Genomic DNA, 19,106 nt, shown 5'->3' with positions numbered 1-19,106 from the left:
TAGAAAGGCCTTCCTGGTAAACATGCTCCTGGTAATCCTCTTCCTCATCTTCGTCTTGGCATTTTATATGAAGTTCCGAGGGGTGCCGAGCTATACCGAAAGGACCCTCATCATCTTCTTCATCAAAGTCCTCCTCCTCTGCATAAGTTTCTAGGATATGAGATGGCAGTAAAGGAGATATGTTGCTGTAATCTTGCTTATGAAAAGTCTTTAATTGAAAATGAGTGTAAGAGATAGGCGTAGTCTGAGAAACTGGTGGAATCGCCTTTAGTAAACTTCTCGTCGACGGAATGGTCGATGTATACTTCGTCGTCGACGGGCTCTTCGTCGTCGACAGGCTCTTCGTCGATATACTCTTCAACGTCGACGAGCTCGTCGTCGATGGAATCTTGATCGGCGATGCCATCGTCGTCGATGGAACTTTCGTCGTCGAGCTCTATGTCGACGCGGTCGTTGACGGAGACTTAGAAAATGAACTTTTTGTCGACGAGTCTTTAAAACAGGCTGTTTAGAGATAGAACATATCTTAGAAGACACAATAGGTAAAGAAATAGACTTAGTGGAGACTGTAGCCATCGACAGAGGAGCAGCAGAAGTCCCAGAAACCGTATGTGAAGACACCAGTGTTAGAGTCTTAACCTGGGCTTTACTCACGGTTCTAGACGCTGAAGGCCTTTTGGATATCCCAGAGTGTGAAGACAGCGATGATCCAGAGGATAATATTTGTGACCTCTGCGAATGGTCAGAAGTTTCATGAGAGGCCTTGTGATGCTTTCTTCCTTCACTGGAAGAGCTAGCAAGCGATCTAGCCCTTTTGCTAGACGTCGAGGCCGTGTCATCTTCCTCAGCCGAGGAAGATTTTAGCCATAACAGCAACCTTGCCTCCCTGTCCCTTAAAGTCTTAGCAGGGAAAGTCCGGCAAATTCTACAATCCTTAGCAACATGCTTAGGATGTAGACAGTATATATACAGTCTTCATGTTGGTCGTCCACATGGACCCTCTTCCTATCACAGGTCTTGCAGGGTCTAAACAGAGCTTTCTTGTCAGACATTCTGAAGAAAAGGTGAAGAAACTGAGTAGGCACTCAGGGAGACTCCCTTCCACACGATGTGCGGTGAAAATCTAAGGAGAACTGTCTATGTTGCAAGGGTTCTAGAGGGTGCTGGTAGCCGATTGGCTCGAACTGTTTTTTAGTTCTTTACGTATAATGATGTAGATAGGCTACTAGGTTTTAGGCCTCTGGCTCTCTTTTAGCCTACTACTATTATTTACTTAGGCACTGCTTTTGTATTTTACCGTGGGACTCCCGCCTCGGCGACTGGGAATGATTCAGGCATGTGAATCTATGAAAGATACCCCAATACTGGATAATTACCCAAACCACTCAAGCTGTCTGTCCTCAGATCTGGCTACAAAAGCTCCACTCTGTTCAAGATCTATTTTCTGTAACAATGAGGTTGAGTCACACTCCACCCTCCAGTCTATTACAACTCGCCAGTGAGACATTTGGGGGCCATTACGCCGTTAAAACGGCAGCAGAGACCTTAACATATTACTGTATACCTCTGTACCCCTTAATACCTGTTCAGGGTTACTTTCACAAAATGCACGGCTGTCAAATACTGTTCATTGTAAGCATTACTGGTGATTGCAACTTCTGCTGCTTAATGGCAAATAAGTTTTGTGTGATTCTTAATCAAAGTTGGTAATCCTTTCAATGAAATTTGTCATGGAAACAATGCACGATTTACGCGTATTGATATTCTTGAACCTGCTGTATCTTAGTGGTTATCTGTTCTTGTGAAGAAACTCAAAATAAAGAAATAAAATAAAAAATACTCTGGCTTAGATATCAGGTCTATGCTGGCCCCAGCACATATTTCCCCTTCTGTTTTGCTGATAACTATCTGGCAAAAGAGGAACCCTGCCAAGGATGTCACTCTCATCTCACTCATACACCTGGACATGCTGGTCTTTCCTTTTTCAGAGTTCAGTTAAGGCACTAGCAGGTCAAATTTGGAAGGTAACACTTTCTCATTGGCCTTAGCGTCCCATCAGATCTTTCGCTACAAAGTTCTTTTCAACTGTTCCTTACGGTACTTATTGGTTATCAATTTCCGCAAGTTGTCAAGTCGGGTCTGAGGTCGAAGTCGGATGCAGAAGTGTGGCAGAGCTGGAATGATCCCTGAGCTGCAGAAGGTGTCCTTTCACATGTGGGATGGGATGATTCTTACAGTAGTGCACCCATTTCTTGCTCAGAGGCAGAAGCCAAAGAAGGCCAGCATCAAAACCGGCACCCACAGGCAAGCTGAGGAGGAATTCCTAGCCATAGCTGCTGTAGGAGAGTAGGGTCTGCTTTCTATGTTCACCCCCACTTTTTGCTTTTGCTTCACTGGTTTTCGACTTAGATGTGGCTGTGGGCCTGCTAATCAGACCCACAGCCCAGCTGTTCTCTCTCTAAATTCATACTATGTACTTTAGGTACATAACCCAATTGGTAAGGATCACCTTCTAGGGCCCTGTACAGTGTACCTTAGGTACCCAGGGCATAGGTGTACCCTAGGCCTACCAGGGGCTGCAGCATGTATTATGCCACCCCTGGCTGGCCTTCCATTATGACACAACTGGCTGATCACTCAGCTGGGGCAAGGTCGTGTAATCGCCCCTTGCTTAGGTGTACTATTCCTATACCTACATTATATATAGACACATGGGTAACCTTTCAGTCACTCCTATGGCAGGCCTTAACAATCCAGAAGGCAGGGTGCTTGGTAACATGTGAGATGGTGCTCTAGCATGAGCTGAGCCTGTCTGCAGCTTTCGGAACCATGTCCTTATAGCTGTTCTATGATATAGCCTACCATATACTCTTAAAGTGCCTTATAATCCTCGCGGTTATGGTAACTATGGTTTGGCTTTATCAAAACATGTCGTGTAAGGTGTCTAACACTTTGGAATGCTACCCCCACACCATTTCTGGCGATGAGGATAGTAATCCTCCCTTCTAGAGGGAGAAGACATGTTAAAGACCTACTACCCGGTTAAAGTTAACCAGAGCCCCAGTGTCACAAAATGGATGCTGCTGCCACAGACAAGTCTGACCTCCTGCTGCTGGGAGTCCTTCCAGCGAGGGAGGCTTGGACAATAGGTTTCCTGCCTTGGGAGGTGCTAGCACCACCCTAGACAGGCGTTAGTGTATTGGGGCAGGGAGGGATGAATGAAACGAGACACTGCCTGGGGCACACAAGGTGTCCCATGCATAGTCCGGTTCAAACCAGTCCTGGCGCGAAACTGGACAAAGGAAAGGGGGTGTAACCACCCCCCTCCCTGGTCCCACCCATAGGAGGGACCTAGCAGGTAACCCAGCCCCCCAGATTAGTATAAGAGTGGGAGCTGAGTCCCTAGGACTTTGGATTAAACTGATAACTGAAACTTGAAAAGAAACTCTGGACCTTCGACATTCGACTACGGAAGAACACTGAAGAATCTCCCTTGTGGCCAAGGAGTGGCCACCCTGTGCAAACAGGCACCATCAAGCGACCTGCCGTTTGCTTTGCTCAACGTTCTACGAGGAACCGACTGCAGAGCCTGACCAGCGCCTTGACTTCCAGACTTCTCCGACCCTGATCCACATCCACAGCAAAGCTGAGATCCGTGGAGGCGACGAGAGACGTGGGACCGGCTACCTGGGAAAATTGGCTACTTGCTTCCAGCGCAGCTTCTGAGGCATCCTCGAAGTTGTGCTCTGGGGATTGAGAAGCCCCAACCCCGAGCACCATCTGCACCGAAGATCAGCCCTCCACACTCCACGAGTTCTGCGTGGGGCCCTTCTGCATTTTCCTGCTCGACGCGTCTGTCCGGTTGCTTGCCCGTTGGCTAGTGACCTCTGCGACGACGAACCTTTGACTTTCCACCGCTGGTTTGGCTCCTCCAGACTGGCCCTTGCTTCCCTGTGAAAGAGAAGCACCTCAGGCCTTCCTGGTCTGCAACAGAAGCGAATCCTTCATTCTGCGTGGGTTGCGCTTGCCAAGGTTTGTTGTGTCCAAACTCAACATCGATGCCGCCGACAGCAAGAGCCCTCGTGGGACACTCGCCTCCTGGTTCTGGTCGTCCTCGACACCTCCTGGTACCCGTGGTTGCTGCGACAAGCTTCACCTCTTCACCTGCATCTTCACGACATCGCCTGGTTCCTTCCTGGTTCCTTCCCGGCTCCTAGCTGGTGACCTAGGCTCTGTCCCCTCTGCTTGCAGGTACCTTCCTTCTTGATTCCAACCTTGGAATCCACCGGACACTCTTCACTGACTGCCTGTCAGCATCTTTTCTTCAGGCATCCATAGGAGTCGACGACGAAACCCGACGCAAGTTCACACCTATGCACCCGCAGCCCGTGGGCTAGGTAACTTGAGTACTCCGGTGCTCACAAGGGTATTGACTATCCTAGTGTCTAGTTTCCAAGTCTCTAACTCCTAGTTCCTTCCGAAGTGTCCTAAAACTCTTTAATTCTAAACATCACTATTTCTATCGACTTTAACGCATTACGCGTGAGTGTTTCCACTCTGCACCTGAATCCCGTGGGCCTCCCACTGCCTAGCAACTGATGGGATAGTGTAGCCCCAGAGATTCCCTAGGCCTAGGCCTAACCTGTGTTCGTGACAGTGGTTCTTATACCACTTACTTAGTATATGGTTTGCGTGGCCCCTAGGGCCTAACTGTATTACTTACCTGTGTGACTTATGTATGCTTAAATAAGACTGTGTTGTACTTACCTCGAATCTCAAAGAGTGCTGAGGGTATTTTGACTAGAATAAATACATTCTATTTTTATAATATATCTGTTGTGGTGTCCTTTCATTTGGTATTCAAGGGATTGCAAATGGTATGACAGCTGGCTTCACATGCCATACAGAGTTTAGCCTAAGACTGCTCTTGTGCATGCTACCACTAGGATAGCTGGTCTATAAGGTTGACTTTACAACCAATCACCATAAGGGTTGTTTGGACTGATACAAGGTGTACACTAGAACTAGTGACATCATATATCAGGCCAACTTCTCACAGCTGCATACATGGGAGTCCTAAGGCATTGCGCTTGGCAGCCATGGGACATCACAGTCTGCCATGCATTGCACCCTTCAATGTGTACCAGGCTTTTTCATAATCGGGGTACACCGGTCAACCACCCACCCGCCCTCATCAGGGTGGGGAAGGCCAGGCATGCCAGCAAAGCACCTCTGTGACAGGGCCAAGGGCTTCTGCGTCAGGTGATCAGGGTATGACCTTAGTCGGACAGAGGGGGTCAGAGCCACTTGCAAGAGCCCCAATCGCCTCCTTGGAGAGCCCCAGGGTGACCCACAGACAGGAGTAGCCCAAGGAGGAACTTGGAACAACATGGTGCGATTAAAATGTCGATCAATGTGTCCTCTACTTCACACTATTCTCACAGCTAGCTAGGTTCTTCATTGATGCAAGAGCTGAGTGCTGAGAGTCACAGTTAACTTTCGCAATGCTCACTCACCTGAGGTTACCGGAGAGGTTGGAGGAAGGCAGCACTGCCCAAGTGTTAAGACAGCCTGGCAAGCCATCAAGGTTTACCTCTGAGAGTTGGTCTCCACAATTCAAAGAGTATTTCCAGGTGCTCTACCCAGTAGCACCACCGCACCTCTGTAGCAGGCAAGCAGCTCCCACAGCAGCAGAGGCAGGCAGATTCACCGCCACCCGTCTCAAACGCCTGGGCAGAACTGCACAAGTCTTCAAACCCCAGCCTGGCCACAGGGCAAGGGAGGGAGGGTCGCCCTCCCCCCCACATGTCTGCCATTTGACACCCGGCAGGAGTCTGGGCTCAGCCCTTGCATGTCAAGAGTCCCCAGCTTAGGTGGTGGCCCAGGTGGGATGGGATAGAGAAGAGTTGTGTTCCCCCCATACTATCAATTACCTCAAGATTTCCACCGGGGGTGCATACATGGAAGCCAGAGTGGTTGGGCATTGGGTCTTACCCTCTCTCCCCTCAAAGCAGTTTGGACACTCTTGAAGGGTGCTCTTTGGTCAATCGAAACCTAAGAGAGCCCAAACAGCAGTCAGGGAGGCACTGTACAGATCCTTCAGATTGTGCCGAGTGAGCGTGGTTTGAGTATTAAGAGGGTTTTTGTTGAATCGCATCCCTCCAGGGGGTGCTGGAGACACCCGCCTGAGCCCCTTGGAAGGTGCCGACCCAGCACCTGGTTCACACCTAAGCATCCAACAGCCATGGAAAGCTCATCCGGCTGGCACATGAGGGGAGGGCCGGGCCTGTGTCTGGGAGGCGGACGAGAGTTTGGTCTGCTGCCACCAGGCACCCTGCTGATCAATCATTAATGATCTTCAAAAAGGTTAATGTCCTTCAGCAGATTTACCTACGGAAACCTTGTCACAACTTTCACTTCCTTAAATACTCTTGTTTGTAGCTATACTGGGAATCATCGGAGAGGAGATGGAAGGGCCTTTTCATCACCATTCCGCCCGCAGGGTGCGCTGCATGTCTTCAATGATCTGTTCAAGGTTTGGGGTTGGTACTGGATGAGATCAATGCCTTCAATTCCCTATGGCAGGCCCAATATAAGCCGTCTACCGATCTGCCCTCGAGGTCCTTGGCTCTATCTTCTAGTTGATGCACCCTATCTTGCAGGTCTTAAACAGTCTACTGGTTGTCCATCACAATTGGGCGTAGGGTGGCTAGTTGTTTCTCCACCTCCGATACCTGGTCAGTGAGTTTGCGATGATCATCGCGATGGAAGCTAAAGTCAGTGGCTAGTGCATTGATCCAAGTTTCCATTATAACTCATGAGTTCTCTATGGCAGCTAGGACCAGGTCCAATTTGTCTGTTGTGGGCGCCAGTTGGGAGAGGATTCTCTGGAGGGTGTCAGGTATGGAACTTGGTGGAGGTTCTGATATCGGAGTGCGAGCCAGTGTGGCCGCCGGGGCTGACTGGAGTTTCCCTATACAGTGCGATGTCCAGGATGTTTGTTACAGGGGCATGTGGGCTGGTGAGAAGGCAGGAATGCGCCTTAGTGTCAGGTATAAGCTGTATGTGGGGGTCCCAAGGCACCTCCTTCTTAAGGCAGACCCAAGCTCCAGGAGGAACACCAACTCCGGAAGTGACGACGGGGCACACTTATCCGCACCAATATGATTGTTGTGGTGTGAGGCAGCAAGAAGACACGTCCCGAAGGAAAAGTGTGCGACAGGTAGTAGAAGAACTATAAAGGTCTATCCAAAAAACAATTGTTCAGCCTTGTGGCCCATAGGCAAAAGGGGGCTGGAGGCCTCAGAAGTGGCAAAGTGTGTCAGAGCAAAAGGAAACGCAACCAGTGGCAGTGGATGAAGTGGTGGGTCAATGGAAGTTCTGCTAAGTGAGGTTCAGGAGGGCCCCAGGCAGCTGCCCGCATGGTCCAGAGGACAGGCCCTCTAACAGATAACCTGACCAGATGGAGTTGGGACTCTCCCAGGATCGCCAGTGCAGCTGCTCCAAGTACAGTCTGCAATTGGCATGGTGGGTCATCATTAGGGGTGGCCGGAATTGCGTAATCGTGTTACGCAAATCTCCGCGAAACGGTAAAAAATCTCCGCGAACACGCAGATATTCCGCGAACACGCAGAATTGCTTGTTCGCGATGCTTTTTTCCTGTTCACAGTTGCTGTTTGCGTGTTCAGGGAGAAATATCTTGCGAACACGCATTTTGAGAACGGGAACAAGAAAAAATTTCGCGAAGTCGCGGAAAGCAGAATTTTGGGCAATTTCGCGTTCTCTGCGGAACGCGAAATTACCGAAATTCCGCAAGTTCCACGAGCGGAACGGAATTTACCGCCTAGGCCTAGTCATCATCCAACTGAGTCAAGGTCGGCTCCGGGGCCCAGTCGATGGGAGGAGGTCAGGCTCCGCCGCGCATCTCGATTATGTCGCCTAAGTAGAAGTGCTCACATCGGGCCCACCTGGATGAGGGGGCGTAGCTGATAGCGCAGTAGCCTCTGCCACTATGCAGGACCAACCCAACAGGGGGAAGCCACTCGTCTCGCATGCGTCTCAATCTGAACACAGAGGGACGAGACACCAGGTAAATCTGCAAGGCCCAGTAGCAGCTGCCATAAAACTAAAGGGGTGGGGGGGGTGGGGGGGGGGGGGGGGGGGGGTGAGGGGGAGACAAAAAGGCAGGAGCGTAAGGGGAGGGGTATACAGGGAAAATATACTTTTTAAATGTACCTTTTCTTACGCTGCCGCCAATGCCCGCCTCGCTGCTCTCCCAGCAGTCTCTGGGACAGCAGGCTCCCTACCCAATCCAGACACTGCACTCATGCTTGGAGAGCTGCACCATGATTGGTCTGAGCGGCCTGGTCTGCCACTCAGATAGTCCTTGGGAGCCTGCAGCTTTTCTCTAATCTGGCTGTTAACACAGCTGTTTTGGAGAAATAGAAATGAACATGTCTGTTTGGCCGGCCTAACACAGCTGGCCAAGCTTACATGAGCCCTTCTAACTGCCCACCACTCCTCCAGGTGCCATCCCGCATGTCTAAACCAGTCACAGAAAATTAAAATTATGCTGTTTATCTAACATTACGGAGTATCCGCCCTTACCCAGGCCATGCATATCACGTTACCGCATGTTGGAAGGGTGGACTACTCCCGGATCAGACCTCCAGGCCACTCCGGAGTAGGAAGTGGTGGTGTGTATGGTGGCAGCAGGCTCCTCCAAGAATAGGCACATCCCCGAAAAAGCCCTTCTAGTAACCGCACCTGTAATACGTGGAGAGCCAGACCCCAGTGCGAACTGTTCATGAGGGTGACTCACTGCATGGAGGAGCGGCCATCTTACGAATATTAGGCTCCTCCAAGGGAAGACGTGACTCCAAATTTTCTAGCCCGATTTGCAACGGGACAAAGACTTGTGTTGCAAGAACTACGAGCAAGTCTAAAGTTCAGAATATTCCCATTTGTAGAAAATTCGCAGAGAACTCTGGCCAGTCTGGTAGTGGTAGAAGTTGAAAGGAGGCATGCCCAGTCTGGGGTGAACGCTGGCAGGCCCCCAGGGACGGTGCACGCCACTCTCGTATCTAAAGTCAATTCCACCCTGATATGTTCCAGCAGGTCACTGCGATGCGAGGGATAGCAGGCACCGAGTAGTAGGAGAGGACCAGAGGAGGAAAGGGTTGGCACGGGGGCCACACCCAGAGCACCGTAGCCACGGCTCACCTGCAACTCACAGGCTGCCCCCAGGACCTCGGGGGTTCCACAGCGCAGCCCATGTCCCTGTGGTAAGGCTCCAAGGAGAAGGCTAAAGCAGGGTACCGCCGAGCAGAGCCGCAGCAGCGGTGGCAGTACCTCCTTCTAATTCTTGTTGTCTTCCCTTCAAGCTCGGCCCATGTAGCCCTGGGACAGCACCGTTGCCAAGGTGCCACCCATGGGAGTCGTGCTATGAGGGCAGCAGGAGTTCCTATTGGCAGCAGGGGCTTCAGGAAGTTAGGGGTATTCCCAGATGGCCACCTGAGCAGGGTCCTGGGGCTAGAAGAATGCTGATATGCTGGCTGGCTGACGGAGCTCCAGGGACTCGCGTCCGCCATCTTGGCAGGCTCAGCAACACCTTTCTTTCATTAGAATCCAACTCAGTTCATCTACTTGGAAAGGAAGTAAACACTTTCAATCCTTCTATGTATGTTTAAAACTTTGAATCATCTTACAAACAATACATACAAATGTCCATGTCTGAATTTGTTTGCAATTTAAATCATAAATTTAACCAACCTGAAAGCAGTCTTGATCCTGTCCTTTAATCACTAGTCGTAAATGTTGTGTTAAAGATGATGAGTTATTCCTCAGAATGAGCTTCTGTAGACTAGAAACATACAATATTAGTTTGGACATTTGATACAAAACATTTACTGTTCAAAATAATCAGTTAGGTCTAAAGTAGATTGTCTAATCTGAATGCTAGCTCCAGCAGCATTTACACTTCTAAAATGGTGAAGAAGTTACCTATCAGTCACTGCGGAATCCAAAGTCTTCCAGAGTATGCAGGATTTACATGAATTTTACAACACAGCATACCTTGAGATTGAATCCAGGAACCAATCCGCAAATTAAGTTGCATTCACTTGGAGAAAAAAAAGTTATACCATTGAAAGTCAGAAGTCCCTCATCATCCATTGTCACTGTAGGAGTTCCAGTGCGGACAACCTCTTGCTTAATAAATTCTTTTCAAGTTAGTGGAACCTGAATATATAATCCAGGGACACTTATTTTTCTACACCTTAAGCTTGTGATGGCGTTAAAGAACGATCACAAACGTTGCTTACTCGAAGTTTCTCACCATAGTAGGCAGAGCACAAGCTATTCTTTGATCACAGTAACTATCGGATCATGGAGATTAGCCAAATGCAATCTGGTCCGGCAATACAAAGGAAGAAGGGTTTCAAGTACTGTATACAGCTTTATTCTTTAAATAGTAAAGGTCACAATGTCTAAATGGTCAAAGAGCAAGAACCACTTTCTTTTCTACAAAGCTATCTGCAAAGGGATTGGGAGGATGTTAAAGAAAGTGCTCATTTAAATTGCATGGCGTTTCAGTTGAACACCCAAATATACCTACTAAAGTAGATTAAGGTTCTCCAACACATGTAGCTGACTCTCATCCAAACAGAGTATTTGCGGTACAAGGAGGAAACCAGAACTACAGAGATATCCATAGTTATCAGTTGCCACAGCTGTAAATAACCTAAATCACTCAGTTCTCTTTTGGGACTCATTGTAGTTAAGTGTGGAAAATAATACCGGATGTCTTAAATGTTTGAATTGAGGTGTGGAAAGGAAAATGCTACTTACCAGTATGCATCTGTTCTTGGCATGTAGAGCTGTAGATTTGTATACTTTTGCATAGATCGCCATCTGGTGTTGGGCTCGGATGTTTGCACTTTGTTTTTGTCTTGGAAGAAGTCTTTGTAGTCATGAGGCAGGTTACTCCTCCTTCGGTCGACAGTGCGCATGGGCATAGACTCCATCCCCAGACTTTTTTGGCCACGCAGGGTTACGATGGAGTAGTTAGAAGTAGAAAAATGTCCATGTGTAATGTATCTAATTAAGATAACACTGGAACAGATAGAGGTATCCGGGAAGGCGGGTGGATGTATACAAATCTGCAGCTCTACATGCCAAGAACAGATGCATACTGGTAAGTAGCATTTTCCGTTTGAGGCTTATGAGCTGCAGATTTTATACTTTTGCATAGACTATACAGCAGTTACCTCCTTAGCGGTGGCTACATGTATCTGTTGCAGTATTTTGAAATAGTGTTTTTAATACAGCCTGGCCCACACTAGCTTGTTTTGCCTGCACGTCTACACAATAGTGTTTTGTGAAGGTGTGTGGTGTAGCCCAAGTTGCTGATTTGCATATGTCATCTAGGAGAATGTTCCCTAAGAATGCCATAGAAGCCCCTAGTTTGCATGTAGCATGAGCTCTGGGGGAATGGTTAATGTGTGTTTGGCTTTGATGTAGCATATTTGTATGCATTTAACAATCCACCTTGCAATTTCTGCTTTGGATATGGGGTTGCCCTTATGAGGTGAGGAGAAAGCCACAACGTTGTTTGGTTTTCCTAAAGGATTTTGTTCTCTCAATGTAGTAGAGTATTGCTCTTAACATCTAAGGTGTGTAGAGCTCATTCTGCCACTGACTCTGGTTGAAGGGAAAAACACTGGAAGTTCAACAGACTGGTTGAGATGGATGGCAGACACTACTTTGGGCAAAACATTTGGGTTAGTCCTAAGAACCACTTTGTTATGATGGATTTGTAAAAATGGTTCTTGGATGGTTAATGCCTGGAGTTCACTAACTCTTCTGAGAGATGTGATAACGACTAAGAAGGCCACTTTCCAAGTGAGGAACTGTAGTTCGCATCTGTGGAGAGGTTCAAAAGGGGGACCCATGAGTCTTTTAAGGACCACATTAAGCTTCCACACCAGAGAGGGTGGAACTCTTGGTGGAATTATTCTTTTAAGTCCTTCCATAAGTACGAGTTACTTACCTTCGGTAACGATGTATCTGGTAGAGACGTTGTCTAGCTGTAGATTCCTTAACTTAGAATATCCCCAGGCGTCAGACTGGATCCGGAAAACTCTTTGCAGCAGCACCTCTGCGCGCCGGGGGACGGAGCCACAAGACCCAGCCCTGACGTCGTCCATGTACGTGACGTCAGCGAGGTCATGTATGTCCCTTGCGGCGCGTTGACGACAGTTTTCTTCGGAGAAGCTTTTCTGCGACAACGCGGAGCCACCAATACAAAAACTGTGAAAGTATGGGAACAGTGTGCGATGGATGAAAATCTGTGATAATAAGGAGGATGGTGCAAGACACCATTGTAAAAGACAGAATTAGACACTGTCTACCCATAAGTGAAAAAGCTGTGAGAAAGACCCTTCCCAAGGGCAACAAGGGAAGAATCTCTCAACAGACAGAAATAGACTATTACCATGTAGAACAAGTGACAAAATTAGACTGTCAGTACCATGTAGAACTGTGCTGTCCAGCAAGAACGGAGCACAGAGAGAACAACAGTCCTCCGCAGGAAGGTATGGAAATTGAAAAAACTGGCACTACTCCCACTAGTAATGAAGGTCTGAAACAGAAGTTAACAGATCCCCCTAGAAGGCGACTGTAGAGGAGACCAGATAGATATATTTATTTGCACAATTAATTAAAATCATTGCAATTCATACAAAAAGAACATAAAAAGCACTTTCCGCTCTCGATTTAAAATATAGATATTTTTTTTTTTTTAAAGGAGAAGGGGAGGAAGTTCATAGCTGACAGCAGAGGTTCATGGGTGGTATCTGCCGGTAAAATTGAGTTAATCTTGATCATAAATTTTACAAATCGAGCGGACTTCTGAGCTGAGTCCCTCTTCATACACTCCTCTAAGGCTTCTTGGCCTGTCCGCACGTTGAGAATTCTCCAGATGGGGCGCAACCCAAAAATTCGAAAGGGGAGTAAGATTCTACAGATGCACAAAACGTGTATTAAGTTTTCTTCCCCATTGTTGCAAAAACGACACTGAGAGGGCATATCTGCCTTGTACCTCCGTCCATACTTGTACGCCATCAGGGGGATTAGTCCAAAGCGTAGTCTCATCAACTGATGTTTCACCAATTGCTTCATGGAGGATGACAGATAACATGGTAGGGTTTTAAGATCATAAAGTTCTAATGCCCAGCTGCCATGGGATAGATTTTTCACGGCTGATGCATCGTGTTCCATTGAGAGGATCTTTGCTTTTTTTTGGTCAGAACTTTGGCAGCCACCCCTATGGGCAGCGAACTTGCCCATATATCGTGAGCTTCTAGTGCGTCCAAGCAGAATATTAAAAATGTATTCCAGGAAGTGCTGGGGTTGTTTAACAGTGACCAGATACAACTCTTTAGTGTGGAGTCATGAGCCATTTTGGTTTTTACACAGTAAGGCAATGAATCTTGCTTTCATGATCCAATGTTGGGAAAACAAGGGGAACTCCATCTGGATTTGGGCGTGAGAGGTCGAGTTGGGTAGGTGAAACACTCTGCGAAAACAGTCTGATTACATTCTATCCAACCAGGTGAATATTTAATCTTTAAAAGTAGTGGCGCCAAAGGCTATAGTGGATAGTAATTTGGCATCTATCACTCTGATTAACGGGGTGAAGTCTGGAGAATGGAGAGCTTTCTTGTTTCTTAAGAAAGCCCCCTCCAGGCTGCGAGCCACACCTTGCATTGCCGCGATATGCGGACCCGGGCTCCCTCTGTGGTCTATCCAGACTCCAAGATATTTATATGTGGCAACTACCTCTATAGGTTTCCCAGCGATGTACCAGGGGCGCTGTTTCGCTCGACATCGAGACTATCATCACCTTGGTTTTAGAGATATTAATCTTCAGACCATTTGTTTCAGAATATGATGCCAAGGAATCAAAAAGTCGTTGAAGGCCCACCTGAGTTTGATCAAGGAGAATCGTGTCATCTGCCTATTGCATTGACTGGCTTTTAACAGATGCGATTCTTGGTGGAAAAGCTCGAGAGCGGGCTAATCACTCTGGTAAATCTGCGAGGTACAAATTAAAGAGAAGAGGAGCCAACATGCCTCCCTGCTTTAGGCCTCTGTTGGTCATGATTTTATTGGTTGTAGACCAACCAGCGGAAACTTTTATTTTGACCCAGGTATCGGAATACAGAGCGATGAGGGCATTCAATAAGGTCTGCGGGATGCCACATTTGAGCAATTTCACCCAAAGCCTGGGACGGACAACGTTGTCAAATGCCTTTTGGAAATCAATAAATCCCAAGAACAGCGATTTTCCCTTTGTGGCAAGAGTAACCTCAATCATGTGGGCTAAGCAGATCATATTGTCCTCGATGTGGCTGCCCTTTTGGAAGCCAGTTTGCGTAAAAGGTATTAGTTTACGGTCTTCCGCCCAACTGGTCAGTTCTTGTAATAAGACGCTTGCATAGGCCTTCCCATCAACGTCAAGGAGTGCAATCATCCGGTAGTTATCGGGAGTAGACCGCTGACCTTTTTGTAAATTGGGACGAGGAGAGAACCTCGCCAAGAGCCAGGAAAGGGTCCGTCCATTCTGCATGCCTCAAATAGGGGGGCCAAGAGCGCTGTCCACTTGTGAGTCGAAGCTTTATATATCTTTGTTGGTAACCCATTGGGGCCTGGGGCCAATCATGTATGCATTCGTTTTAGAATAAGGGCAACTTGATTGGGGGCGATCTTGATGGTGGGTGACGTTCCAGTTTGGGGATTAGGGGGAGTAGAGCTGTGATAAGTAAGCCAATTGTATCTGTCTGGCTCAACGTAAAGAACTTTAATATGAGCCTCCCAATCAGTGGGGGAGACATTTGTTGCGGTGGATGATTGGTCCGATCTAGCAATCTTATTTACCCAGCTCCAAAATCTCTTTTGATCCTTTGATTTTATAATTTCAAGACCAAATGTCCAGTGCTGTTCTTTTATCCTCTTATACTTGAACCTTGTCTTCCTATACTCTTTACGATTAGTCAATATATTCTCTCGTAAAAATTTGTGATCTATGTTGGTATATTTGCATTTACGCAATAAATTGTTTAATGTGTGTTTAATACTCAACATAGCGTGCTTGTACTCACTGAGGTGCGGTATAGTTGGGGGGGAATTATTTGAGCTTTTAACACTCTTTGTAGATAGATTTTTTTTAAGGTCCTCCACTACCTGTTCCCACAGGCCGCTAAACTTATGGTTCAAGTTTCCCAAAAAGTTAGCCACCTTCTCTTCAATTGCCTCTTGTTGGTCCAAGGTACACCGTAGTTTTCTAATAGGCTATAATATTGATTCTTTCCCAATCAAGTTTTTTTTTGGGCGAGAGCTCTGCTTGGATAGAACTTTGCACGTTAGGACGGCATGATCACTTTCCAATGAAGGGATTACCACAAATTCCTGGACGAATTGGAAGTGGGCGACCGAGATCCATATGTAATCTAAGGTGGCCATTCTAAAGGGGGATGCATGGGTGTAAGCGGCGGGCAGTCTGAATCCAGTCTACCGTTTAAAATACAGAGCTCTAGTTGGTTTAAGCACACAGCCACCTTTGTCCCTTGATTATCCTTCCGTTGGTACTGGCACCTTATATCTGGGATAGCCCACATTTGGTTGTCCAGTGAGAATAGGAGGGAGGGGTCCAGGCCTGTCTCCATTAGGTTAGCATTAAAGTCTCCCATTACTAGCCACATTTCGTTTGGGAAGTGTACAAAAAGATCTCTCATGATAGGGAGAATTTTATTCAATGTTAACTCTCGCTTGATTTTAAAGGGATGTAGATAAATACAGCCAAAGATAATAGTTTGTTGTTTGGAGTTATTTTTTCCCAGCGGTTGTGACTGGATATTGATAAAAATATAATCGCCTTGCCCTTCACAGATTGGGGAGACCTTTAGGGCCAAGTTGTTCTTCAGAGCGATTAATATGCCTCCTGACGCAGACCGCCTACTTGAGATGCTATTGCACAGGGATCATAAACAGTGTAGTCCTCCCAAGTGATAGATTGCAAGGACCAGTTAATTGCAGGGCAATAATGTCAGTTTTTTAAAAAGAGAGGTCGTTACTCTTTCAGCTTTTTCCTTTGTTAGACCTCGTATGTTCCAGGAACAGATTCTAAGGTGGTGAACAGAATCTTCACTGGTTTTATATCTACTTGAGGTGTTATGTGCTTCACCCTAAGGCCTGGGAGAGCCAAGACCAGTCTGAAGTTCTGTCGTTTTGGCGCACATTGGCAGGAGCCTCCTGCTCTGGATGTTGTTATTTGTAGCGAGTTCTTTTTCCAGGGCGCTGTTTGGGCAGCTGCCTGGTTCTATCACTGTTAGACAAGGTTGGAGTGTTGAAATCCTTTAAGGCATTTGGGATTCTATCCTTTAGAAAAGCAGGGTATTTAGCTTTAATCAAAAGACTAGTCTGAATACCCCAATCGCCCAAACGATCTTTATTCAACAGTAGGGCTGCGGCTATATCTTTACTATAGAACGTATCTGCCGTGGTCTCATTTATTTGGCCCTGTTCTGGGGCGATAAAAGCGACACTTTCAATGTCTGTTGTTTTTATATTTTCTAGTCCTGGAAGATGCGAAAACAAGTTTAGGAGGCTTCCTCTATTGAGGATGTCCCATTTCCCTTGGGATAGATACTCTGGGTACAACATTCTTGTGGTGATTGAATTGTTCCAACATCATTCAATAAAGCTTTCTTTTGATGTAAAAGTTTTATTTCGGAGTCATCTTTAGGTATCTCTGTCTTAAGAGGTTGATTTAGGCATTCTGGTTTGTTTACATTAGGGCAGTGCGGACTGACCTCATAAGGTACTAATCTCTTTTGTGCTTCCTTGGAAGGACTCCTGCCTCTGGTCCACTATTTCGAGGGAGTTCAGTGCCTTCTCGTTTCGTTTCATTTCGGGACCATCTATAATATTAACTTGTATGGCTATCTCCTCTGTGGGTTTTCTTATATTATGGCCCTCTTTCTCAATTTCACATAGCTGTCTTGAATCGCTACGGCTTGTGGGTTCATAAGGGACAATCCCGGCCCATGAGCTTTCTCACACCATGTTGGATGGAAGGTCGATTGCTTGATGGCTTTGTGGGTTTATTCGGAGTCTTTAGGGCTTCCCCACAATGGGTATGGGGTTCCTTTTTCCCTACAGTTCCCAATTTTCTCCTTTGGGCTGAGCACGGGGCATTGAGCGAATTCAGGCTTACATTGACCCACACTTTGCACAATGATAGTTTGTACTAGGTGGCAAGTGTCTAAAATTCTTCCTCCATAGATGTTTTTACTGGATGCAGAGGCTGTGTTGGCTTTCGATTCATTGTCATCGGGTCTGAGCCAGCGTAATAGCACTCCATTCTTTTTCCTAGCATTGTTTAATTTCTTTAATCTCTTCTTGATTTTCCTGGACAAATGTTGGCCTTCGGCCGGGGGTACAGTTGTCATCTTCAATGGTTCGATGGAGTAGGGCAGATTGTTAACACCTTTTACAGTATTCGGTTGAGAGGTAGTTACATGAGTGAAATTTTCTTTAATGGAGTTATCAGCGCCATTTAGTATACATATTTTGTTTGGGGTAGATTCATGGTCTTTTTTATCAACAATTTTCGGACATTTGATCTGGTGCTCTTGTATGAAAATGGTCTGCTGTTCTAGGCAATCAGAGGGGTCATTGACATGCGACTGGGTTCTTACTTTGGGGTCGGTCTTAATGTCCCCTGAGTGCTCTATACTGTGGGATTGTTGTTTTCTTAAAGCAGGCCAGTTTGAGTGTTGGCCCAATGGTGGCTGGGAGGGAGTGGATTTCGGCATACATCTACATGCCTCATTCTTCAGGTCCTCTATTAAAGTGGCCATTACTTCCGGGAGAGGTTCTCATTGTTTTTAAATATCGGATTACAGCTACACCCGCTGTTGCTTTGGCTTAACGCTACATTATTTTGGGCTCCGCATATCAGGGAGTTTAATTGGTCTAGTCTAGTGTCGATTTTTGTTATTAAACCAGCTATCAGCTGCAGGATATTTAATTGGGCATCCAGTTTATCTGCATGCATATGAGCAGCACTAGCCAATTAATTCAGGACTTGGTTGGTGTCTGAGAGTAGCGTCTCGACCTTGTGTGTAGTGGGAGTAAAAAATGGCTCCCTGAGCCGGAGTTCAGTGTTTAGAGAATCACTGGTCTTACTTTGACAATGTAGGAGAATTGGGTTTGAGTTTATAGAGCTACTAGTTGAGCACAATCATTTTCTTTCGTTAGATTTCAATTTTGTTGTGAATTTTGCTGTTGGTTGAAATCATTTTGGCTGGCTCTACTATTGTTTATGGACATTAGAGGAGTATTAAAAATGGGCAACCCCTAGTATCAGACTGATAAAGATCTTTAGGATGGTTATTAGGCATTTGCTCACAGGGTACTGAAGTTGGTGAAGAGGCGGGCAGGGGAAAATCAAACAAACATTTGGACACCGGGCTCCAGTGTGCCATTGGGTTCTATCGCTTCTATTTCGATGGGCGACGGACACAATAGCCTTATATGCTGGGCTGTAGAGCTCACTAAGCTGGTGGACGAAATCCAGATTGGAGATTCTAATAGAATCTGAGCTGGATCGTGGATTGGGGCAAGGTCTTTGTACACTTGAGGGTCCAGAAAAACCAACCGTTCGGCTGTTTCTTGATAGACCCCGGCTAACTTCAAATTGTCGGGGGTACTGTCAGAGGGTCTGGGCAGACTCAGGATTGACTTATTATTTTGCAGGTCATCCTGGTGATTTTCTGGAGATGGCCTTTGAGGGAGGAAAGAAGCTGGTTGTACAACGGCTGGGACCCTCCCATGAATAATGATTTCTCGGTAAAGAACAACCGGGGGGAATGTACTTATTTGAGATTCCTCACGTTGGTTATGGGATTTTAAACTCTCAATACTCATGGCGGGGATTTCTTGCTTATGCATTATGGTTTCTTTAACAGGCCGCTTAAATAGTCTCTTATGTCACCAGTGTCTCTGGTGTCACAATTATTCCAATTGACTGACACCGGGACATG

General features: G+C 46.7%; 1 protein-coding gene across 5 annotated transcripts in view; it reads right to left on the bottom strand.

The window, feature by feature from the left end:
• CEP192 (centrosomal protein 192) overlaps nt 1–19,106 on the bottom strand; it is a 1,978,693-nt gene that overhangs the window by 768,850 nt on the left and 1,190,737 nt on the right. For all 5 annotated transcript variants that reach the window (XM_085605862.1, XM_085605865.1, XM_085605864.1 and 2 more), the window contains exon 30: nt 9,772–9,862. In XM_085605862.1, coding sequence (XP_085461988.1) covers nt 9,772–9,862 — 91 coding nt within the window. The remainder of the gene's footprint in view (nt 1–9,771; nt 9,863–19,106) is intronic.

Source organism: Triturus cristatus, chromosome 5_1 (genome assembly GCF_964204655.1).
Source record: "Triturus cristatus chromosome 5_1, aTriCri1.1, whole genome shotgun sequence".
NCBI classification, from domain to species: Eukaryota; Metazoa; Chordata; class Amphibia; order Caudata; family Salamandridae; genus Triturus; species Triturus cristatus.
The sequence above is the reverse complement of the archived record's forward strand: the minus strand, read 5'-3'. Positions and strand labels throughout refer to the sequence as shown.